General features: G+C 43.5%; 1 protein-coding gene across 4 annotated transcripts in view; it reads right to left on the minus strand.

Moving 5' to 3' along the window:
• Positions 1 to 26,060, minus strand: part of LOC109313661 (exocyst complex component 1-like) — a 64,158-nt gene that overhangs the window by 15,355 nt on the left and 22,743 nt on the right. For all 4 annotated transcript variants that reach the window (XM_019540327.1, XM_019540328.1, XM_019540326.1 and 1 more), the window contains 5 exons: positions 18,558 to 18,785; positions 17,490 to 17,622; positions 14,987 to 15,096; positions 10,511 to 10,660; positions 9,046 to 9,139 (listed from right to left, as the gene is read on the minus strand). In XM_019540327.1, coding sequence (XP_019395872.1) covers positions 9,046 to 9,139; positions 10,511 to 10,660; positions 14,987 to 15,096; positions 17,490 to 17,622; positions 18,558 to 18,785 — 715 coding nt within the window. The remainder of the gene's footprint in view (positions 1 to 9,045; positions 9,140 to 10,510; positions 10,661 to 14,986; positions 15,097 to 17,489; positions 17,623 to 18,557; positions 18,786 to 26,060) is intronic.

Consider the following 26,060-nt stretch of genomic DNA (forward strand, 5'->3'; position numbering starts at 1 on the left):
TTTAGCTTTGGTAAATGGATAGCTCCACAAATTCATTGACTGAATTAATGCAGTAGAATCATGGCTGGCTCTGTCTGTAGGAGGGAAACCCTACCGCATCTCTCTTTCATCACAACGATCATGAAAGCTGTGTAACACACTATCTCCTTAGAAATTCACTGTTAATAAAATTAGTATATGGGATAGCTGGAGCTCACAAAAGTTATGGCTGATTTCAGAGCACACATGAAATTGCTTCATCCAGGGGCACAGCATTCTACTTCCTAAGGAAGACACCTTAAATTCACATTCGTTTTAAAAATCATCCGAGCAAATGCACATACCTCATGATCCTCCCCAGATCAGGGGGAATACAAGGAAAAAGAATGCCTCCTACTGATAAAGAGTATTGATAAGACACTATTTAAAATATTGTGCAGTTCTGGTAATCAATGTTCAAAAACATTAACTAAAACTTAAAAAAAAGAGAAGGATAGATGCTAAAATGAAGATATTTTCTTGAAGGTCTTATGAAGAATTAAATAAAGGAGCCAGGCTTTTTTTCTCTAGCAAAAAGGAGATAGCGAGGTGACATGATCACCCTGTAGAAGTACATTCATGGCATGAAAAGCTTTTTAGGGTGCAAAACAAGTCTAGAAAAGAATTAAATAAATGCAAACTGATGAGAGTGAAATCTAAATTAGAGATTAGAAGGTTTCTAACTACCAGAGGAGTGAAGTTTTGGAATGGTGTTTCAAGCCAAGTGGTGAAGGCAAAAAAACAGCCCTGCTTTAAGACTGACCTGAATACATTTATGGAAGGCCTAGTAAAAAAGGACATGGAGTTCTGGTTCAAAAATCAGTGGTGAGGACAGGTGGGCAATCCAGGTTGACCTGGACAGGCTCAAGAAATGGGCAGATGAGAACCTGATGGCATTTAACACCAAAAAGTGCAAGGTTCTCCACCTTGGGAGGAAAAACCCATAGCATGCTTATAGACTTGGCAGTGCTGCACTGGCTAGCACTTTGGACGAAAGGTACCTAGGGGTCATGACTGACCACAAGATGAACATGAGCCTTCAATATGATGCTGCAGCTAGTAAACCAAGCAAAATGCTGGCTTGCATTCAGAAATGCTTCTCGAGCAAATCCCTGGACGTCATTCTCCTGTTGTACTGGGCCTTGGTGAGGCTGCAGCTGGAGTACTATGTCCAGTTTTGGGCTCCACAATTCAAAAAGGATGTGGAGAAGCTTGAGATAGTCCAGAGGAAAGCCATGTGCATGATCAGAGATCAAGAAAACAGACCTTATGATGATAGGCTGAGAGCTATGGGACTCTTCAGCCTGGAGAAGTGCAGGCTCGGGAGTGATCTGATGGCTACCTATAAGTTTATCGCGGTGCTCATTAGGATCTCAGGGAACGTCTGTTCACCAGAGCACCCCAAGGGATGATAAGATCGAATGATCACAAACTCCTCAGGGACCGTTTCAGGCTGGACATAAGGAAGAACTTCTTTACTGTCCTAGTCCCCAAGGTTTGGAATAGACTGCCACTGGAGGTGGTTCAAGCACCTACTTTGAATGCCTTCAAGAGACATTTGGATGTCTATCTTGCTGGGATCCTATGACCCCTGCTGACTTCCTGCCCTTTTGGGCAGGGGTCTGGACTTGATGATCTCCTGAGGTCACTTCCAGCCATAATGTGTATGAAATCTATGAAATCAAGGAAGGGGCCTGGAGAAATGCAAGTGCCTTTCTAAGTTAGCTCCTTTGGGACAATGCCTGATAACACCTCCCTGGTTTCTTTATGCTGTGCCAGATTGCTCCATTTCAAGCTTTTAATGCCATCTTTAAAAGGGAAATCATGTCCTCAGCTTCAGGACACTGTGGTGGTAGGGTAGATAGGAAGCAATTTCTTCCCTTATGTCCAGCACTGCGCAACAAACAGCTGGCTAGCTATGGGAGGCTGAGCTCTGCAGAGATGAGCAATTCTGCTTTGCAAAGGATTTTAATATTTCTACATTTTGGCTTGATCTGAATTTAAAATAAAACCCCCGAATTTCAAAATTCTTTCTGAGAGATAATAAAAACCTGGTTCCATGGCAGTTATCCTGGTGGGCTTCCTGGGAATCATGAACTTTGAAGAAACTGGCAAGCACCCAACTCCCCATCGGCCCATCAGAGAGGCTGCTGGAAAAAGGGAGGCACGCTGTCAGGAAACCCGGCAGCTTTCCAAGAGAATCCTGTCTGGGTTCATCAATATTGGAGCATCATTAGACTCAAACCCTTTCTTCAGATATTGACAAATCAGCATTTTTATGAGAAAAGTTCTGGCAGAAGTTTTGCAGGCAGCTCTAGTGATGAGGTGGGTTGAGTTTTTTTTTTAGCATCCATTATTGGCAGATGCTGTTTGAGGCAGGCTACTTGAGCAGATGGCCAATGCTCTGCGTCAGCATGACAGATCTGAATGGCATGATTTTCTGAGCCACGCACAAGGTTGTTAGCAGCATGTGAGGTGTCATTTCTGCACTGTGGAGGGAGTGATCCAGGATTGGTGAACGTGAATGAGATCTGGCTTTGTCTCTTCCCTCTTTTTCCTCCTACAGTATTTCTAGGATGCCTTAGGGGAGGAGTAGCCAACCTGCAGAATGAGTGCCACAAGTGGTAAAGGCAGCTTCTGTGTGTGGCACACAACAGACAGAGAAGGGACAGGCACAAGAGCATATAGGGTAGGAAGCAGAAAGCAGAGCAGATTAGGTAGGGAGCACAGAGTATGGTGCAGTAACAAATTGGGAAAAGGAAAGGGATCGAAGTGGAGGGAGTGGGTCTACGTTGTGGCATGCCTGCCACACAAGTTGCCCCCAATGCATTTAGGGGAGTCTGTTTTAAGAGCAACCGAGAGCCACAGGCTGAATTTGCCTGCCTCAGAATCTAACAGAGGACAAGATTTAGAAGCTTTCATCTGCCCCTCTTCTAAAAATGTTCACAGTAGTTAACACTACACCACAGCTCCAGCACAGCAGAGGTAGCAGGGTTGGTGCCGCTGGTGTGACAAGGCTCCCAGGACTGTTTAAAGCACTGAGCCAAACAGCTTAGACTTTTAAAAATGTTCCTGGTGTAGACAGGACTATATAGGGAGTGAGCATGCAGATAGGAGAGACTTAAGAACACTGCAATCTGCTCCCAGCATTAGGCATCTACAAATGAAGGCAGCCCAAATCTGTGGCCTCTTTAAACCAACAGGCTTGCTCAAGCTCACAAAGATCTCTGGCAGAGTTGAGAACAGAAACACTAACCCTCTCTCCAGTGTCTTAGACCGAAAGTATTTCCTACCTTAAAAAGAAATGAGCCAGATAAACCAGCTACATTTCCTTGGATGATTTCCTGCAGCTTAATGCTGGGTACAAAGCCATCAAAGATTCCTGCTGTAACCACAATTGGTTTCCCAGAGACTATATTTCTTGTTATTATTTTAATTACTAGCTTTTTATTAGATGCCCAGACACACTGAAGAAAGATGGATAAAACGATGAAAGGAAACCTCTGATAAAACTTTTATAAAAAGGTATAACACTGATCTACAGTACCTCATTTCCTATATCCTTCCTTATTATTTTTAATGTCTGTTTTCATAAAGAGTGCCTTAAATAGCCAAGTTAACTTTCCACCTGAAACATTTCTTCATTTTAATAGGTTTCTGACAGAATCCTGTGGTGCTTGAAGAAGAAAAAAAAATGTTTTTATTACCCAGCAGAATTAAAATCACTTGTTCAGAGCCCATCAATTACCATACTGAATGGGAACAGTGGCCTCTTCACCTTATGTACCATCTTTGCTATTCCTTTTATTTAAATGAAAATATTTGCTTTTTTCACAAAATGGAAGCTGATCACATTATCTTGTAAATGACAGATCAGGCTGTTTGCCTTTCCCCTTGCAAACTCCCAGGACTCTCTGCCAGAATGATGGGGGCTTTTTGATTTTGTTTTAAATCAGAGATTCCTGTTTATAGGTGAAAAGAAGCATATTTCCCTCAAGAAATCCCCTGTCTTGGCATCAATGTCCCTAAGAAGCAAGTTATCTTTTTTTGATGACTTAGTTTAAACAATATAACAGTCCTGTCTTTCCTGGGCTAGATGCAGAATCCCAGTGATACATCAATTTCTGTCCAGATTATGCACAAAAAAATGAAGAAAAGCTACACTGGGGTGCATTTACTGTGCAGTAACCAAAATTACACTGCAGTATGGGCACATGTATACACATGCATGTCTGTACTGAGCAATAAATATTGTGACTTATGACAACTTCAGCATCAATTTGATACCTGAATAATGCACAAATTTGATACCCTCCAGCTTACTGCATAATAACACTGTGTGTGTGTGCTTTAACACCTGCATGTGTAGATGCTGGCCTTTAATGCTGACACACGTAGATGCCTGCACAGGTAGATGCACGTGTAACTTACTGTGCAGTAAATTTAAACTGGCATAAATGCACATGTAGATATGCCCTGTATTATGCAATTTTATACAAATTTACTTCTAGAAGTAAACTGTATCTGATCAAAATATTACTTCAACACCTCTGGGTGATATTGATAGAATATTTGTTTATTTAAAAAAATGGAAGAGAGCTGTGGATTGTGACTTATTAATGAAGGTGTGGTTACAAAGTCCTTGGGAAAGAGATGTGGCTAAAAGCAGAGCCATTCCCAGCTCCGCCTTAAGCAAGTAGAACTTTAGGTAAGTTACAACTGGGACCGGATTTTCAAAATCGTTAAGCACCAAAGAGTAAATTAGGGAATTGTTTTCCTTCAGTTTCATACCAGGAGGACTGGTATGAAACTATGATCCATTTTACTCTCAACTCATGTTTTTATTTTAGTATCTACATCTTGACTCCTTAGTTACAGGAACTTCTCTTTTGACCCATTGATACACAGATCCAAGAGCCCCCTTCTACCAGATATAAAGCATGAAGTTAAGGTTCAGTATGAGAAGATTCTACCATGTTTAAGGCTTCAGACTGACTCTTAGGAGAGCAGAATTCAATTCCTGTGTTTAGCGTGGAACCATAACCCATTAATAAAATGGGAATAAAGAATGCTCTTTATCTACCTTGTCTGTTCTTAGCAGGGACCATCTCTTACTATGTGTAAGGATGACTCTAACCCTGATCTCATTTGGTACTACTGGAAGACAAATAATGATTAAGGTTTGAAATATGGTACAAATCAGTTCAGCTGTGCAGTTACTTCCAACATTTGGATGACAATCACATACCAATGGCTGACTTGTACACAGCAAACATAAAATGGAAATTGGGCTGGAAAGACACAAAGAACTTGTGGATTGCCTTGGGATAACAGTCAATTAACATTTTTTTTTCAGTCATTATCAAAAGCAGGCAATCTCAGACCTTATCTCCAAGGCTCCAAGCAACTGTTTAATTAAAGGAAACTGTTCATGAGGTTGATTTTTCCTCTGCTAAGGATGAAGTTAGATTCTGGGAGATATGGATCCCTGTATAAAAGGGATAGCTTTCAGCTAGATGGTAATTGTCTATTGATTGTAGCACTGTCTGCTGTGTATTATACCTTTGGTTGTTGTGGCATATTATTGATGACTTAAATATCTCTACATATGGAGATCAAGGCAAGTGGAAAAACACATCTCTAATTTTTTCCTTTTTACCAGGCACAGTGCCTTTGAAATGTCAGAACATGGGCAACCAAATAGCACTAAATTCTGCTTTATGTACCAAAGGCCCAATATAGAATACAGAGAAGCATGGAACATTTTGGTTCCTCATTACACATAAGTTTGATCTTGGAGCAGGTGAATGGGATTCAACAGTCTTCAATCCAGCCCACAATGGTTCAGAACCCAAATATGTGGTGATCTAATAAGCTACAAGAATCTTACTGCTGTGTTAAATTAAGAAGACCTGTGCATCTCAGCCATTTCTCTACCATGGAATGGTAACACAGTCATCTCAAAGGTGGGGCAATAACATGTTATGGTAAGATACTACCTGTGTTTCAGCTGCTTGAGCTTAATAAAAAGTGCTTTCTGGGTACCCTAAGCATAGCAATGTAAATTCCTGCAGTGTATAAGAATTGCTTTAGCAGGTCACACCAACAATATATCTAATCTAACAGCAAGTCTCTGACAATTGCCAATGCCAGATGTTCCAACAGAAGGTTGACATTCTTCAGGATGGGTAATCACACACTAACATACCCATAGGAGAAATATTTCTTTACATCTTTTATAAATTTTTATCTTTCCTAGAGTAACTTCAGACATTTTTATTATCCACATAAATAAGACAGAATGTCCTGAAACCTGCCAATTTTTTGCCTCAATGTCTTTTGGCAATGAGTTCCATAGGCTAACTGTACAGTGTACTAAAAGGGATTGCATATGATCAGATTTTCATGTGAACTTTTGAATGTTACTTACTTCTTGCACTATGAGAGAGAGGGTAAAAAAGCACATTTGACTGAATATGAACCATGTTGCTTTAAAACCTTTATCACATCACCCATGATCATCTGTATTCTATAAGCAAGACAAGGTTCACTGTTTGGCATATTCAGCTAACCTAATGTTCCACGTAAACGGAGCTGGTTGGAATTTTTTCAACATTTTTTTAATTAAAAAAATGGAGTTCTGATTTCTATTCATTCTTTTTCTTGGGACCATTCTTTTTTTTTTTCCATTTTCAAACAAATGTTTGAACTTCAAAATTTTGACAATCTTCAAACATTTTAATTTGGAAATTGTGGAAGAAATCCCACTTTCCCTGTTTTTAAATCTCCTTCCCCTCCCCTTTTGCCCCTCTCCAGAAAGGCATAGAATTTTATAAAGCAAAATCAGAGCAGGAAGTAGGGAGAGCCCACCACAGGGACATAGGAAAACAGGCCGATGTTTGGCCAGCAGAGCTGGTGGGTGTTCCACTCCCATGAAAATTGTGCTGTTGGTTCTAGTGTCACTTTTGGTCCATGTTATACCGTTTTGTCTCTCAGCAATTACAGCCATGACATGCAACAAGATGGCGCTAAATGATCCCCGTAGGCAGAAGTGATCAAATGGGAGCAGAATGACATAGCTGGAATATTTTTGGAGGAAGCACTAATCCTCCAAAGGTAGAAAAATTCAAGGGAAAAGGTTTGGCACATACCTTCTATAGTACACACTCCTTCAAAACAAGGTGTTTGTCACCCACCAATCCATATTTCAGAAAAGGAGTTGTGATTGGAAAGATGAGTGCCCAGATGGTAACACTGGCTAGATGTGACCAATAACAGTAAAACTACATGGAGAAGACCTCAGGAAAAGCTGAGAGGGTGGAAGCCATTTGTGATGCCCTAATCCTAGAATTAGACATGCAATGGCAGGGCAATTAAGGTGTCTCACTACAGATGCAGACATGTGATTATGAGCTCTGCTCTGATCTCATGCCAAAGGTGATGCCAGTCCATGTAGCTGAAATAGATACCTGGTCTCTCAGGCAGAGGAATGAAGAGTGGCTGGATGTAATGCTAACCACTCCCTTGTGGACAACTGCCTTAACCACACCAATTCTATGGGCTGCCAGGCTTAGAGCACCCTATGACCTTGTTTGAATTCTGGAGCCAGTTCAACTCCACTGTAGTTTAGAATGGTGCTACAGGATAGGAAGTGGCCTATCCTAGTGCAGGTAGCTATGGCCCCAAGGAGTGATCCACCAGCGAGGAAGTGCAATGTATCTTTACCAAGGGATGCAGTGTATTCTGAGTAGGAGGTACAGGATAGGAAGTGACCATACCAACCCTATGTAAGCTGAAAAGAGGCTGCTTTGGGTGTCATTACATTGCAAACACAGCAAGGTTTCTTGACTGCTCTTTGTTCTTCTGCTTTCCAACATCTGGGGCTAAAAACTATACAAAGACCAACAAGCCCAATAGCTGAGGGCAGCATGGTTCAGGCAGGCAGGCAACTTCTCTAGTCGCACCACAGTAATTAATAACTTTACTTCTTTCCTCTGCTGACAGCTGTGGGAAGCACAACAGAGTCTTGGCAGTCATGGAAAGCAGCAGGCCTAGTTGAACAATCCCATGCAAACAACTTCCCAATGCCCTTTCCAACTCATGGCACAAGACTCATTGATTCAGGTGTCTTTTCTGTTGACATTTGGTGCCATTTGCAACTGAAGGAAACCAGACTAGGATGTTTGCTGCCTAGTCTATAACACAGTATGCAAAGGGAAGCTGAGGCATACACTAAGTCAGAAAACTCTGTCCTTGATTATTCATATGAATAGCCAAATCAATGTTAAGTTGGTTAGGAATTTCCTCTCCAAATGTTAATTCTTTGGAAAATGTGGTTTTCTACAAAACTGAAAAGTTCCATAGGAAATGGTTATCCTTTCTCCCCCTGCTATTTTTTGTCAGAAAACTCTAAATTAATATTTTGTTTGGTGTCTTTTCAAGATTATTCTCTGTCTATGGTGCCTCCAAGGAACTGGGGCTGCTTTTGATCAGTTTTGTGGTAAAGACAATACACTCACTCATCACAGGAATAAAGCTATGAAGATGCTTAAGTATCTGCAGGATCAGGGATTTTGTTAACACATTTCATGGAAAAGCCCCGAGCTCAGAATAATTCTGGCCAGCACTGTCTGTCTGTGGGATGGACTGGTTCCAAGGCAGATAGGCCTGCAACCCTAGTTTGCTTATTCCTGCAGGAATGCCTGTTTGGCAGTATATTTTCTCAGTTCTCCAGAGCAAAGATTTATCTGTGGATCTGAATGGGTTAGCCACATAAAACCCTCAGAGCTGAAGAACAAGTAAACAGCAGTGAATAATGTGTGCAGCAAAGGATTGTGCAAACCCCAGATGGTGTAAATCAGCAAAGCTCCACTGTAAGCTTTGCACACCAGCTGAGACGCTGGCCCAGAGAGCAAGCAATATAAATTCAATAATCAGATAGTTTGGGGAAAAAAGGATGGGAGTGATTTCTTTTACAAATACATTTCTGCCTCACAGCACAAACATTACCCTCCCTGAATTACTTACTGTCTTTTGCTCTTCCCAACAGCAGCATTCTGGCCATCTCAAAGAAGTTTTTGATTTCTTTCTCATATAGTCTACAGAGACTCCGTGCATAGACCTGGAAGGGCAAAGAAGGAATTGGAGTGCCAGTGAGTATTTCTCTATCTCTGCACCACTTCCCCATCTCACTCACTCCCAAAAGTCTCTCCTCTGTCTCTCCCTCCCAATGCAGGTTCTAATTCAAAGCTGACTGAAGTCAATGAAAAAACTCCTGTTGCCCTCAATAGGCTCTGGAACTGATGGAAAAAGGTTGAGGAAGGGAAGAAACCAAATCATCAGATTTTGAGACCATTCCTAACTGTCCTCAGGGAGCAGGGAGGCTGGACAGCCAAGGCTTTGGCTGCTACATCATGCTTCAGTAAACATACTCTTCCGCAAGACAAAAGCAGAAAGGACTGGATGTGAGCTCGTCCTTCCTACACCACATTGTCCACAAAATGAAAACACATTGTTCCTTGCTGAGAGTCTGCTCCTGTTTTATGCAAGGAGGGCAGGCCCACTAGCAAAGACAGTATCTGTCAAATGAGGAATACTTTCCTCCAAGCTGAATGCTCAGCTCTCTTAAGGTAAGTTCAAAGTCTTTGATGGGAGACTTTCAAAGGAAACAGAGGGTGTTCAGCGAACAGTGTCAATAATTAAACACAACACCTTTGTCATATTACCAGCTTGGTACAGGGGGGTGCTGTCTTTCAGATGAGAAGTAAAAAGCTAAGGTACTGGCACCTTCTGGACACTGAGACCCACAATTTTCTTTTATTATTTCAAGTACAAAGCCTCAATGGACATTCTTTTATCCCAATGAGATGCTTAAAACAGAGGACTGGGACTCAGATCTGTTTTCAGTCCCTGGCTCTAACGTTTATATTCCCTGTTAGACTTTGGGTTAATCACTTAATTTCTCAATTCCTTAGTTTGCCCTATGTAAAAAGGGGATGTGCCAACACTTCCTTTGTCTTTCTGTTTTACTAAGGGCAAATTCTTCTAGGCAGAGACTTTCTATAAGTGTTCAAATAGCCGAGCATAAAGGAAACCTATGACAGTTAGCAGCATCCCCATTAAGAAAAGCTACAAGCTGTAACCCTACCCCCTACACACACTCCCAAATACTAAAATACAAGAGTACAAGTAATTGTTTCTTTGTTGCTTCTTTTCCATTTCATCTTCATATGGCCATTTCTATACTGAAAGACCAGAACTTAGATTTCATACCTATTTAACAACTTGTTAAACACCACTAAAATTTCTGAGCACTAGTCAAATGTATCTCTATTAAGTGTGTAAGAAGCAATAACAATTACTAGTCACTATCATTAAGTTAAATCTCAATACAACTATAAATAATATATCACTTAAGTGGAATGTAACGTAAAACTATTTATGGGTGAGCCAACATGGTTGATGTTGCACTATTTCAAATCCCAGACAGTACCTTTGGTAGATCACTAAACAACATGGGGTTAGTATTCTTCAGCCAGGTCATGAGTGGGACATAAGGTAACAGTTCATCATGGTAAGGCTTATGTGTGGGTGAAATTAGCTTGTTGGTCTGCTGCATTACAGGTGGAACTTGTATATTTCCCTGAAACAACAGTCACAGGAAAAAAGTCAAATAAACTTATTCACAGACAGCCCTCTGCAAATGAATCTCTTCAGAACTGCTGGGAAATCTGTTTTGAAGAAGCATAAGAAGCAAACAGAAAGAACGATGAAAACACCCTGGCTAGGGACAGACATTAGACATAAATTGGCTTAATTGATCAGAAACTGGTTTAAACCTGTAACAGAATAGACATTCAGTGCACATAAACCAGTTTGAAAATGGCTGAAACTGGTTTGAGATAAACCTGGTAGTATCAGACTTAACTGATTTGGGTCAGACTGGTTTATGCAATGTCTATCCCAGACCCCATCCTGGTTTAAGTTAAGTCAGAGTCCCCCAGCATCCTGGTGTGGTCTTTGGGTTGGGCTGGGGTCTCTGATCCTCACTGGAGCTCTGGCAGAGACTGCAAGCACAGCAGCATCTGCCTGGCTACCACTGCCCCATTCGTCCACTCTCTGTAGGGATCCCTCTTTCCTCTCTCCCACATCATGGACCAGCACATGGTATGCTAGCTAATGCTGTGACGTGTCTGTGTAAGGCAGACAGGACAAAGGCAGACAAGACGGTGCCCACTTAGGGTTTTTTGGAGCTAATCAACAGGTAGCTGGTAATGTCTATTCTTGGAGTGTTCCCTTCCTTGGAAAAAGTTGTTTAAGACGAGCTTGAACTGATGAGAGAGGCTTTGTTTTCTCATGGGATGCTAAATGCTGATAACAGCTGATAAATATTTTGTTATCAAGGAGCGTGGGGGGGGGGAGGAGGGGGAGGGAGAGGCTCCGTAATCAGAGCATCCTGCTGGGGCCTGGCCATGCCCCACCTCAGCTCAGCACTATGGAAGCAAAGAGAGAGCTGCTCTGGTGCCTCCCCACCCCTCCACCTTCTAGCTTGAGGCACTGCAGGCATGTGCCTGCATTTTCTCAGTCCAGAGGGGATGTCTTGACAGTTACAAACTGATTCAGCCTGGGAAGGTTAGACTAACCTGGAAAGACTGAAGCAATTCAGGCTCAGGCTTTTTGAACATCTGCCCCTAGCCCGTCATATAGAACTCCACATTGCATCCAAATGTGGGAATGGAGCCGACCTCATGCCATAAGCTGAGACATCAGCAATATGTGGGGAATCACCCACATATTGGCCAATCACCAGTGGGAAACAAAACTGACAGGCCACATGAGGATGCAGGATCACTGAGGGGGAGTCAGGAAAGTTGATTAATATTATATTTAAATTCAGCCTAAACTTAAAAGGGCCTAGATCAGGGGCAGGCAAAGTCTGGCCCATGGACCAGACTGGACCTGCAGCTGACTCCATTTCCCAGCAGCTCCTGACCGTGTTGCTGCAGCTGATTTCCACGAAGACCCCAGGAGTGGCAGGGCCATGACAGTGTAGGGCCAGGGTTTCAATGGAGGCTGGCCCCAGCAGTACTGGCAGGGCATGTGACTGGGCGGGGAGCTGCTTCAGATCCAGGGCTGGGATCTTGCAGCAGTGACAACATGGTTTGGAGCTGGGGCAGAGCTGTGATCCACTACTCACTTGCCCTACCAGTTCTGCTGGGTCTGGTCTCTGTGGAAACCCTGGGCCTGCACTGTCATGGCCCCACCATTTCTGGGATCTCCATGGAAACCAGCTGCAACAAGAGGGGCCAGGGCTGCTGGTAAATGGAGCCTGGCTGATGGCCACATCCACCTTTTTGTCCACCCCTGACCTAGATCCATGGTGCTCAACCTCTAAAACTCCACATGTCAGAGGATTGGCACAGAGCTGGTCCATGGACTGGATCCCACATACCAGGGGCCAGTCCGCAGGGGAGTGGTGCATAGGGTTGGCCTGTGGATGTGATCCAGCACAAATCCATGTACCAGATCTAGGTACATGGGAACCTTGTGCACTAACCCAACCCTGCACACCAGATCTGACTATGGAGCATGCATGATCTGACTCATGGGACCGTGTCAACCAGACCTTGGGGCTCCCTAAGGGTCCGGAAATTTAACATTGGAGGAGTGGGTGGAAAATGAATTGACACTGCTCTGGAAGCAATGAATGCTGCTACTGCTTCCCTGCTGCCATTTTTTCAGACCCCTGGGGAGCTATGTGGAGCACCACTGGCTTAGATCATGTAAACGGATCTCTGCAGATGCAAAGGCCCAACCATTCCATTCTACTTGCAAGACTGTGGCTCAGGGTAGCTACCACAAAGACGCTTCTCCGCTCTGTTAAGGTGATATTTTGGGAGGAGGAGATCCGGAAGGATTACTGTTGGGCCTCACCATTTCCAAAAAAGAAATGAATGGAGGAAAATGGGGTTTTGGTGTAACCCAGGTGACGGCCCTATAGTTGCCACCTCTGCCCAATATCAGGGATGGTGCAGTGAGAGTGGGGCAGGGCTTCCGGCCAACACCAATTTACTTTCCAACTGGCCCCTGCTCCCCACAGAACAGCCTGTGGTCCCAAGAAGGTCTAACACTTAACTGATTTAACTATTTACACTTTATTTACAAAACAAGAATAATAGGAAAGGTTATTTACAAGTGAACTCATATGGCATAACCAGAAACACAAAACAAACCAGAATGCATTAGTCAACCCTTGACTCAGGAACCACAGGTAGGGTGACTGGCAGCTTTCAGCCACTGCTGAGATGCTACCACAAGGAAGCAAGGTGCTCACTCCCAGCAGCTCCAACAGGCTTCCCAATAAGTGACAGACTGCAACAGGTTAAGCTCTTCTGGTCTGCAGCAACCAAACTGTATCAAACCCCAACCCCACAAAGAGCCTGAAGGGCAACCCTCCATGGCAACCAAAAAGGCAAGCAACAGAGTAGGCTCCTACAGCAATCAGCATGACCCAAGCACAAAGCTCAGGGACTCCACCCAATGACAATCAGCTGTAGAATAAGGGACAGGACTGATTCCCCTCTGGAGGAGTCAGTGGCAGAGGCTCAGCAGCAGAGGCAGCTCCCAGGGGTCATTGCTCCACTCTTGGGGTCACTCAGAGTTCACTGGCACTGTTTCTAGCCCAGGGTAAGTAAGTATCTCAAGCCAATCTGGTGAGCCCACATTAGCAGTCTGTTACATCGGCAAACAAAGGGCTATTTTAATAATAAACTATATTATTCATTCCAAACTGAAATACATACAATATGTGTGTGATGAGTCACAAAAAAGTCAAGGGAAGTGGGGACTGGTCACTGAGCAGTGACATAACTTTAATTAAGACAGGTTTTTTTCCTGCAGTAAGATAGCCAGATCAGAATTCATTTGATGAAAGCACCAATATTTGACCAGGAATCTGACAATTACTCATCTGACAGCAGCTGCAGAATAAATCCACTGAAGTCAACACAGTCAGAGAGGCATAAAATCTGAGAGGGAGAAGAATCAGGGCCCAGGTTTATTCCAGACAGCATTCACCAGCAAAGTGTCAGACATGTCAAGGACTACTTTTAATCTTTCACAGAGCATAATCAGAAGAAAACAGTCAGTGTATTTTGGTGCTAATTAGAATGGAATTCAAGTAAAAGCCTAAAGAAAAAAAAAACCCTGAACTGATTTCTATGCTCTCCTAACCTGTTTGCTTTTAAAATCCTTTGGTTTGTCAATTTCTAACTAACTGCATCCTCTCCTAAATTATACTTATATGTTTAAAGGTGAACTGCAAAGAACTTTTAAAATTTGTTTTTGTGCTTTCTTTTCCTTATATGCAAAAGCCAAAAAGCTCTCTCTTCTCAAAACTGTTTTTTCCCTTTAATTTTTAATTTTGCAATATCAGGACTCTCAAACCATATGCCAAGGTACAAAAATATTGTGGTTCTGTCAAACAAGACATTCTTTCTCCCAGCTGTTTATTAGGCATGGGAGGTAAACAATTGTTAACAAAAAACAATTAAGGTAAAATCCCTTTTTGTCTTCATTTCTGCATATTTCAGTCCCTTCCCTCTTTGATATCATTTCAGCAGTTTTCTAGTAAATTTAGGATCCTATGGGATAAACAAAATTGCATGTTTAATATAAAAAGGAGGAAATATTAATCATTTTAAACATGCCTTTTAGGCCTACAATTTTTAACTGTGCAAAAAATGCTGGTATGGAAAGTCTGCTTTCCAGATTAACACCATGTGTGCAAGGGTACCTGGGGAACAAACCAATGAAAAGTAGGCTTGTTTGTGTGTGTGTATATAGATGGCATGGACTGGAAGCAGGTTTTTTCGACTTTTTCCATGCTACAATAGGGCAGCAATTATACCACTAATACCGTGTTGCCAGAATATTCGTTGCTTTACATGTTTACAATATGTTCACCTACCTGCTGTTCAAAGATGCTAGTAATATGGCTGATGAAACTGTTTTCAAAGTTCTGCTTCAGTGTTTCAAACATGATCAACTGCTCAGCTACAGCTTGCAGCTTCCGGTAACCTTGAAAGACAAGAGAAAGCAACCACAACAAAAGACTGTATATAGAGTGCCAAGCACAAAGACACACATTAATCAGCAAGGTAACAAATATGACAGCTCTCAACAGCATACTCTTTTAAAGAAACACCATGATCCAAAGACAAGAGAAGCAAAATAAGCATTGCAATACCCAAGGAACAAATGTAGGGCCCAGGTTTAAAAAATAAGTATGAACTTATGTATCTAGTGTCTCATTTTCATATTAACGTGTTCAATTTCTGAGTGTCTTCAATGTGCTTTCATGACTAAATTAGGCACATCATAGCACACATGTGATTTTGAAATGAGGCCCATGGGATCTGCATGTTAAAGGAAGACAATGATGCTCCCACATTCAGATAAACATACCAGGCTAACTCAGTGGTCTGTAGTTTCTACGTGCAACCTTCTGCTAAATTTCTTCCTTCAGCACAGAGCAGTTTAGTGGCCAGAATAGAGATGACCCTGGCTTTGCTCTCTTCCCACTCATGTGGAGAAAGGAGAACAAAAGTTTAACCCAAGCCTGTGCAGATATTAATACTGAATGGGCTGGTCACTGCACCAGGCCAGAGGGACTAAGCCAGGCAGGAAGTGTTTACAAGAGTTTTTCCTACCCCTGCAGACAACAAGCAGGCTAGCCATTAGCTGTGTAATTCTATGACCTATAGCAATACAGTCCATCTGTACCGATTCCTTTTTTCCCACAAAAATGCAGAGGGGGCTACATTTACTTTCCTGATCCCTCAGAGGTCTGGCTGCTGCTGATCTTGAAGGCCTTGGTAAGTTAACCACCAGCATGTCACCAAAAGGGTATTTTTGCATGTAATTTGATCCCCCAGATAACAAGTTTTCCCCTGTACTTTTAAGCATGTGAAAGGGAGAAAGAGTTTTATAGATATATACCACTCCAGGGACATTGTTTTCTTAGCAAAGAGGATCTCACACTGAAAATGTACAACCATCCTGCAGCACACAAACATCTGAAGTCATGGAGGATCTTCCGCACTAGCACCCAACCTCTTGATGCCATGCCCAAGGAGACATGACTACAGATGTAGAACAACAGGCTGAAGAAAATACCTGACAGCAAAAAAATGGACATTCCAGAAGCTGACTACTTGCCACCAGGGGCTGACAAACTGCAGCAAAGGTAGCTGTCTCAACCATTCAGGTACTGGAGTTGGATGCTCCAAGGAACTAATAAAGAAGTGGGATGATATCATTCCTTCAACTATCTTTGGCTGAAGCACAGAGCCTCAGACTATGCAACACCTGCTGCAATGTCTGCTACTTGAAGGCACATGGACAATGAAAGATCTCGCAAAGTACAGTAAATGAGTACAAGAATGTGTAACAAAATGGTCAAATGTGGTATAGAAGAAGGAGGAGGAGGAGGAGGAAGAGTAGAAGCACAAGCAGCAGCAGTTCACACCCTGAGTCCTGAGGACAGCACCACTCCGGAAGACAGTATACCACACTAGAAATGGCAAAAGAGAGACTGTTTTATGTAGTGAGGGGTGTGGTCCTCTACCTGGGGTCTCAGGTTAGGGTTTACCACAGTCAGGGGTGACTGTAGTTTTACTAAGAGGTTAGATTGTGGATTTGTATAGGATGGTTCAGCTAGGGATGATCCTGCCTCAGGCAGGGGATTGGCCTAGATGACTTAGGGAAGTCATCCAGCCCTACTTCTCTATTATGGTCTATGGTAATAACAAGGTAGAAATCAAATCTGGAGTGGATAGGAAAGTTTTGGGGTTTGTGTTTCCTAGTAAGTATCAATTTAAGGAGAAGAACAGCATACATATTGCTCCCATTGTATAATGAAAGTGAACAAGCCTTCTGTGACCGAATGGTATTTCAGATGGGTGCCGGGGAGAAAAGTTTGATCAAATGAAGCAACAAGCTTGAGTCAAGATGTAGGGGGTCCATGCCCTGTACCCAAGTTTACATCTAAGAAACTGAGGAAAAAGAAGGTTAAATGTCTTGAAGAATGCCTCTAGGATCATAGACTCCTCGGTCCTTCCTGAACTTTACTAATGGCTAATTGCCAGAATTCACAGGTTACTTCTGTTTTGCTGCTTTGCCTCAGTCAGCACAGAGGGCTGCTGATGGAGCCTTTGAGTTAATCTTGGGAAATGCTACCTCCAAAAGGCCCTGGTTTGAAGGAGGACCTTATGGGGTGGTACGTGCTACAATGTGTGCGCAATGCAGGTGGCTAATATAAATCATAGAGTCATAGAAAATTAGAGTGGGAAGGTGCCTCAAGAGGTCAGCTACTCCAACCCTCAGTTCAAGACAGGATCATCCTTGTCTAAACCATTCCGTTGGTGCTGTTAATGGAAAAACAGCAGCTGCGAGTTTCCACTGCTACTCACCAGGCTGTATCTGAACATTCATGCAGCTGGACAATGCTTCCACTGCCGCAATGCAAACCTCGACTTTTCTGGGGCTAGAGAGGTCCCCCTGGCGCAGGACCTGGCAGTGCTCCTCATTAAGGTCCAGGTTACTCTAAGAAAAATGAAAAGCATGATTTCAAATATGCTACCTCCCTCAACCCACCTCCCTATCTGGTGTCCCATATGGATGAGGACTAGTGGAGCTTGGCTGGACACCAGTGGTATTTTAAATTGCATAATGCTACATTAAACTGCCAGCTCGTATTTTCAGTCAGTTGCACCATGCTACCATTTCCCTTCAAAAATGAAATTCAGCAAAGAAAAACAAAGCATAACCCACATGTGATCCTGGCCAGTAGCAGCAGGATTTCTAAGTCACCATATTGTTTCTATCTGTTATTCTTGCACAGCCAGGAGTTAATGCTCTGTAAGGTACAAACATAAAATAAAGCTACACTCCCTACTCCAAAGCTGGTATCCCCAGGATTGTTACACAGTGCAGGCTCCATCAGCACCATCAGCAGTGAGGAAACCAAGTCAGAGTTCTTTCATGTCTAAGTGACTGACACTAATTCGTAGGAAAGGAAATGACACAATTTTGGACATTGATGGTGAGGAATCAGAGGAGTTTCAGGCAAACATAGTAATATCAATATGACTCTGATCAATGGTAATTGTACCACATGTTCTAAGGCAATGAAAAGGTTAATGTTGTTAATGTTGATATGCCCAAGAACAGCATTTGCTATCTGGGTCATGACCAACAAAACAGTTGCCATGGTTGTAACCTCGTGCACCTTTCTGTGCTCCTTCCTGCCCCCTGTTCAGCAGCAGGACACAGATAAACATTTACAAGTCAAACATAATCTATGTTCAGGGAATATATTTCCGGGCATGATACGCCCTCTGCATACAGTCTACCCCAGCATTTTAACAACTGCCTTGGGCCCTTCATTTTTAGGCCAGATGGCCTGGAAGTGCAGTGCAGAGAGATGACAATCTTTCCACCTCAGTGGGACTTGGTCAGTCCTACATGCCTCCACTTACTGTGAGGAAGAGGATCTCGCCCATCAGCTTCTCCTGGTTGGACTCAATCCGGTGCAACAAGAAGTTCTCCTGCTGGATGTGATCCATCTGCTGCTTCAGACTCCCTAGCAGTTTGTCATGTATCTGCAAGGTCTCCTCCACTTTGGCAACCTCTACCAGGGCCTCATCAATGGAATTCATCAGCAGCATGACCTGCCTCTCGGATGAGATGATGGCCTGGAGGTTGGTCTGTGAACAAGAGGAGCAGAGAGGTGTAGTGAAGCATCATGCCAGTGTAATGGAAGAAGTAGTATCTGATTTATGCAGTGCACCATAATCGCATCCATAAGGACACTATGATCACTAGCTAGGAATGAACAAGAGACTTCAGCATCAAAACCACAGATTTCTGCCACATGAGAGGAAACAGAGCTCCTTCAGACACTGTATACAACAGGCTGTTACAATAACAGGGATCCTCAAGAGTCACACACAGAAACTCAATGTATTATTTTCACAGATAGCTAATTTAAACTCTCTCTGCATGAGCATGATTGAAGCCTCAGATCTGAATGCTAGCCCATAATGTTGGGGTTTCTCTGCAGCCCTGGGGCAGAGGTACCAGAAATCCCGGCAGGATTTGGCAGGGTCCTGCCTTGGATTCAGTGCCAGTTCATCAACCCTGAAATGTTTCAAATGATACACTTCAGGTTTGATGAACCAGAATTATCTCACTGGAAAATTTCTAACCAACTCCACTCCCCACAGTCAGATTTGCCCACAGTCATATATTATTTATAAATGTGATTTATATGCCACCCTTCCCAACAAAAGCCGTTTACAGCAAGAGAAAAAGAACAATTTCACAGGGCAAGTGAAATACATAAAATAACAAAATAAAGCAGAAACCCATTAAATAAAATTTCAGCTTAGCCTTGGTTGCTAAATGCCTGCCTAAATCAAAGTCTTGCTGTGCTTTTGAAAGATGTCCAGGCTCAGGCTCTGGTGAGCCTCAAAAGAGGGAAGGCACTTCAGGGCTGAGGAGCAACTGCTGAGAATGACTTCCCATATATTTTGTCAAGCAGACTTGGCATACTGATGGAACTCATAAAAGGTTGCTCTTGGGTGACCTTAGGAATCATGAAAGGATGTAAAAAGCAACAGGTATGTAGGGCCCAGGCTGTTTAGGGCTTTATAGGTCAAAACTAGCACCTTCAGTTGTGCCCAGACAGCTGCTGTGAGCCACTGTAGATGCTGGAAGCCTAGAGTTACGTGCTCCTGGTGACTCAACCCCATCAGAAGATGGGCTGCCACATTCTGCACCAGCTGGAACTTCCCAATGGATTTCAAGGGCACCCCTGTGTAGTGCACTGCAGCAGTCTAGCCTTGAGGTTAAGAAGGCATGGATTATGGTGGTCAGATCACAGTCTGAAAAAGACAGCCACAGCCTTCTCACCAGCTGGAACTGGTGGAAACTATAGGCCAGTCCTGGGTAAGCTTTCTGAGAGAGTTATCCTGGTGCATGTCCACTAGAGGCCAGCAAGGGACATTATGCTTAGGGGTAACCAACACGGGTTCATTAGACCAACCTGGTGGCCTTCTACGACCAGGTCACCAAATCCTTAGATGCAGGGAAAGCAGTGGACACAGTCTTTCTGGACTTTAGGAAGGCCTTCGACACTGTCTCTCACCCCATTCTCATTAAAAAACTGGGGGACTGTGGTGTCGAGACCTACACAGTCAAATGGGTCACCAACTGGCTGGAGGGCCGCACCCAGAGGGTGGTGGGGGATGGGTCATTTTCGACCTGGAGGGATGTGGGCAGTGGGGTCCCCCAGGGCTCAGTCCTCGGTCCCACACTGTTCAACATTTTCATCAGCAACTTGGACGAGGAGTTAAAAAGCACCGTTCAAATTCGCAGACAACACTAAGATGTGGGGAGAAGTGGGCATGCCAGAAGGTAGGAATAGGCTGCAATCAGACCTAGACAGGTTACAGGTTGGGTGGATGAGAACAACATGGGTTTCAACACTGACAAGTGCACGGTGCTACGCCTGGGGAGGAAGAACCAGCAGCATACCTACAGGCTGGGGAACTCCCTTCTTGTCAGTGCAGAGGCAGAAAAGGATCTTGGAGTCATTATTGATGCCAAAATGAACATGGGCCGGCAGTGTGGGGAGGCAGTCAGGAAGGCCAACCACACCTTGTCATGCATCCACAGATGCATCTCGAGCAGGTCCAGGGAGGTGATCCCCTCCTCTATGCGACACTGGTCAGGCCACAGCTGGAGTACTGCGTCCAGCCCTGGGCGCCGCACTTCAAGAGGGATGTGGACAACATGGAGAGGGTCCAGAGGAGGGCCACTCGTATGATCAGGGTAGGCCCTATGAAGAGAGGCTACGGGACCTGAACCTGTTCAGCCTCCCCAAGAGAAGGCTGAGGGGGGATCTAGTGGCTGTTTACAAACGGGTCAGGAGGAACCAGCAGGCACTGGGGGAGTCCCTGATCCCCAAGCACTACCAGGAGTGACAAGAAATAACAGTCACAAACTGGCAGAGGGTAGATTCAGACTAGATATCAGGAGGCGCTACTTCACAGTCAGGGCAGCTGGGATCTGGGACCAACTTCCAAGGGAAGTGGTACTCGCTCCTACCCTGGGGGTCTTCAAAAGGAGGCTGGATGAACACCTTGCTGGGGTCGTTTAACCCCAGTACTCTTTCCTGCCATGGCAGGGGGTCAGACTTGATGATCTGCTCAGGTCCCTTCTGACCCTACCAACTATGAAACTATGAATTAATGAAAGGCACAGCTGCCACTTGAAGATTCAGGTGCAGCAGAGCATCCTGAAGAGCATCCCAAAACTGCAAACCTGAGTAACAAGGAGAAACTGAATCCATCAATGATAAGTGTCCCAGTCCCCTCCAGTCAGGTGGTCTCTATATCACATCACTTCCATCTTGTCTGGATTCATAGTTTTTTATATTATTACAAGATTGTCTGTCCCAAGAGTATAAACTCTGAGCCAATGCAGCCGTGCTGATTGTTTCCTGTTTGTTACCATGCTGAGCTATGCTAATTTCTGATGGTGGAATAAATGAACAGTCAAATCATGTGTGAAGCAAGTGCGTGCGTGCGCGCACACACACACACACACACAGAGAAAACCTTGGTTGCCTAGGGAGGTCTAAGACATTTGTTTTGATGGGCCATAGAGCTATAATTGCTTGTCAATCATCACTGACAAGATCCATTAGAGATTAACTACTTTCAAAATGTTAACTGCACTATATGCAGGTTTAAGCATCACAATGGATATCAAATAAGATCATCAATAGACACAGGCTCGGGAGGTCTGAGGTTTCTTGTCTATTACTTTTCTCTGTATTCATGAAGCTTTTAAATGAGCTTTTCTTTGTTAATATTTAAATAAGCTGATGGCTTTTTTATTAAGTAAAACACATTAACAACAGAAACATCTGTGCCCTTCAGTAAATTGCAGGTACAGTTATGAAAGGGATAATGCATTGCAGGGGAGAAAACAGAGATTCTGTAAACCCAAATCAAGCCTGGCTTTCTAGTGAAGCAAAACAAGTTTGTGAAATAATTATACGGTGCCAGGGTGTATACAATAATTATATAGTGCAAAAAAATTCCCCCTTGGAGTAAAAAGACCATAATATACCAAACTAACCATGGTTCACTGAACTGGACACCTAGATACTTACCAAACTCATTTCTTAGAATCACAGAAAATTAGGGGACAGTACTCCAGATGTGGCCTCATAAGTGCTGAATAGAGGGGAATAAACACTTCCCTGGACCTGCTGGTAACAAACCTACCAATGCAGCCCAGTACGCTGTTAGCCTTCTTTGCAACAAGGGCACATTGTTGGCTCATATGCAACCTATTTGCCCGCTATAACTCCCAGCTCCTTTTCTGCAGAGCTGCTGCTTCCCGGGCCTGTACCACTGCATGAGATTGTTCCGTCCTAAGTGCAATATTTTGCATTGTCCTTATTGAACCTCATGAGATTTCTTTTGGTTCAATCCTCCAACTTGTTGAGATCTCGCTGAATCCTAGCCCTACCTTCCAGCATATCTACTACTCCCCCTTGGTGTCATCTACATGTACTGGTATATTGAGAGGCAGAAGTTGTTGTTTACAATGATAACTCATGATTACCTGATTACTTATGGCAGTAAGGGTGGCTGCTTGAGACTACAATCTAGTCTTACACTGTAAGTTTGAGTATGTATTTTGGGGCATCAATTCAAGATTTTCTGTAGAAGTGTAGCCACTTTCACAGAATCATAAAAAAGCAGGGATGGATGGGACCTCTAGAGGTCATCTAGTCCAACCCCCTGCTTAAGGCAGGTTCATTCCTATTCCAACCGTCCCGTACAAGTCCTTGTCTAATCTTTTCCAAAACTACATAATCATCTCTGTTGCACAATTACAAGGCATTGTGCCCAAAGACACCTGAAATGCCACAGGTAAAGCAGAGGAGTAAAGACAGTCAGTGTCTTGTTGCTGCAACAGTTGTTAAAATGCACTCAAGAGATCCAAGGATGACAGCCATGCCCCAAGTACCACAAACTGCAAAAACACCCTGTGTTATCTCATTATGGCAATACAGCCACACCCCATTTGCACTCCATTCCTTCCACCAAATCAAGGCACTCTGGTAAGACTATGGGAAGTGGCATGTAATTCATACAGAAGATCATTTCCAAGAACCAGAGTCATTAGGTTAAGTAATATTTCTCTGACAAGCACTTCCTGCATTACTTGCCACTCTATAGGCTGAGCAAGTAATTTTAGATCTAAGGGGCTAAGTCTAGGGAATAACAGAACAAAGGCCACATAGATAGTCCCCTGTAGCTATACTGGATTGAATGTGCTTTAACCTGTCTGATCTTGGAAGACAAGCCATCTAGGGCTTAGGTAATATGTGGATGGGAAATCACTTTGCAATCCCAGAAGCCAGAGATGCAAGACAAGGAGTATGGTTGAAGATATGTTGAATACTAAACCATAGAAACTGCATGAATGATAGGATTCATTTGGCCACATCTTCACTGCTGAGCTGCTAGAAGGGATATGAAGGAAGGCTTCTTCCCTGAACTAATCTGGTCCAGAGACTAAATCCAAAGAATGATGTTGTGTGAAGATATGGGTGGAACTCCATTCAGCAGCCCTGGATTGGGACTGTGCCCTTTTCTGGGCCAGGAAAGCTACTGAACATACTCACCTATCACAAGCATGGTGCCATTTTAGGAGACCCAGGGCTTAAATTTTGGTGAGCTTGGCTTCAAAACACACTCAGAGACCAAGGAACAAGGAAGATTCAGGAAAACCTTAGAGAAACAAAGACCTGAAACCTTGGCCTAAAATAACTACTTAAACTCTAATGGAGTCCATTTACCAAGAGAATAAGATGGCAATCTTTCCAACAAGAAACCCAACATAGTCAGTGACAGACACAGCTGACTTCCTGCTTGCTGCCCCAACAAAACTCAGAAGGAAACAAGTGTGTTTTGGCACTGTTTGTGGATCCCTGCAGGCCCTTATCTCACACAACCACAGCAACTAAGCTAAATAAAATTGTACTCTTTGCTCTGAACGCCAATTGTTTCCGGGGAAAGATCAGTGTTTGGGACTTGCCAGGAAACAAGCTGGCATAGTTTCCTATTGCTATTCAGCTGCCTTTGAGACTTGGATTTCCAGCCTCACTGCAGTAACTCCAGGCCATGCTCCGCAAGGTTTCAACTGAATTTTTGCTTTTCATTAAATGCTGCTAAATTATAGCCATAAACCTCCAGCAAACCTGTCACTGCTGTGCTTTCTGATTTTCTTATTAGGGTTTTTCAGACCCATGCGACTTTGCCTTTAGCAAAGTGGCACCAATCAAACTGGCATGGAAACTGCTAGCAGGGACAGATCTCTGGAGAATTATTGCTCAGGTAATGATAATAACTCTAGTGCTTGAGACATTTCAGAAATGCCTGTGGATTTAAGAATACACTGGGAATCTGAGCATGAACTAGAGTATCAATGTAAAAATGAGAGCTCCAGGCTTTCCAAATACAGTAGCCATCAGTTTGCTCACACTGAAGCTTTATCACCATTTTGCTAATATTGGTAAACTGCTTTAATAACTCTTAACAAGAAGGTGCTAAAGAAGAAGTGTTCTTGTTGTAAATATATACATATAAGCATATCATAGTTTTTCAGAATAATTTTAACAATTCTTGATATAATTGATTAATAAATATAAACCTTACATCATTTACTAAGCAGTGTGAATAACATCATAGGTATTCATTAGAATCATAGAAAATTAGATCATCCCAGGAAAAGCTTTGTCTAGCCAGGTCTTGAAAACCTCCAAGGATGAAAGGTTATAAAAACCACAACCTCTCTCAGTAACTGGTTCCAGTGTTTTACTACCCTCCTAGTGAGAAAAATTTTCCTAATATCTAGCCTAAACTGCCCTTGCTGCAGCTTGAGACCATTGCTCCTTGTTCTGTCATCTGCCACCACTGAGAACAGTCCAGCTCCATAATCTTTCAAACCTCCCTTCAGGTAGTTGAAGGCTGCTATTAAATCCCCTCAGTCTTCTCTTCTCCAAACTAAATAACCTCCATTCCCTCATCTTCTCATAAGTCAAGTTCCTCAGACCCTGAAACATTTTTGTTGCTCTCCGCTGGACTTTCTCCAATCTTTCCACATCCTTTCTGTAGTGGTGGCCCAAAACTGAACACACTACTCCAGATGTGGCCTCACCGGTGCTGAATAGAGGGGAATAGTCACTTCCCTGGACCTGCTGGTAACACACCTAACAATGCAGCCCAGTATGCTGTTAGCCTTCTTTGCAACCTGGGCACACTGTTGGCTTATATTCAGCTTATTGGTCACTGTAACCCCCAGGTTCATTTCTGCAGAGCTGCTGCCCAACCAGTCAGCCCTCAGCCTGTATTGGTGCATGGGATTATTCCGTCCTAAGTGCAGGGCTTTGCACTTGTCCTTATTAAACCTCAGGAGACTTCTTTTGGCCCAATCCTCCAATTGTGTAGGTCACTCTGAATCCTAGCCCTACCCTCCAGCATATCTACTACTCTCCCTAGCTTGGTGTCATCTGCTAACTTGCTCAGGGTGTACTCTATGCCATTTTCCAGGTTGTTGATGAGGCCATTGAACTAAACTAGCCCCAGGACCAACTCCTGGGACACTCCACTTGATACTGGCTGCCAACTAGACATCAAGTGAGGAGGGCTTTGGCTTCCTCAGCCATGACCAGCACATTACGACGAGAGACACGCTGGGATGGGATGCGCTCCACCTTTCCCCTAACAGTAAGTGTGTGTTCTCTTCTAGGTTGGTGGACCTCCTCCGGCGGGCTTTAAACTAGGCTCGTCGCGGGAAGGGGAAGATGAGGGCGGAGGAAACATCAGACTGCCAGACCAAACAGCACCCACAACTACAGCCCAGCCCAGACCAATGAGCAAAGTGAATAAACAGGT

This window comes from Crocodylus porosus, unplaced genomic scaffold (assembly GCF_001723895.1).
Source record: "Crocodylus porosus isolate Cpor-Errol unplaced genomic scaffold, CroPor_comp1, whole genome shotgun sequence".
NCBI classification, from domain to species: domain Eukaryota; kingdom Metazoa; phylum Chordata; order Crocodylia; family Crocodylidae; genus Crocodylus; species Crocodylus porosus.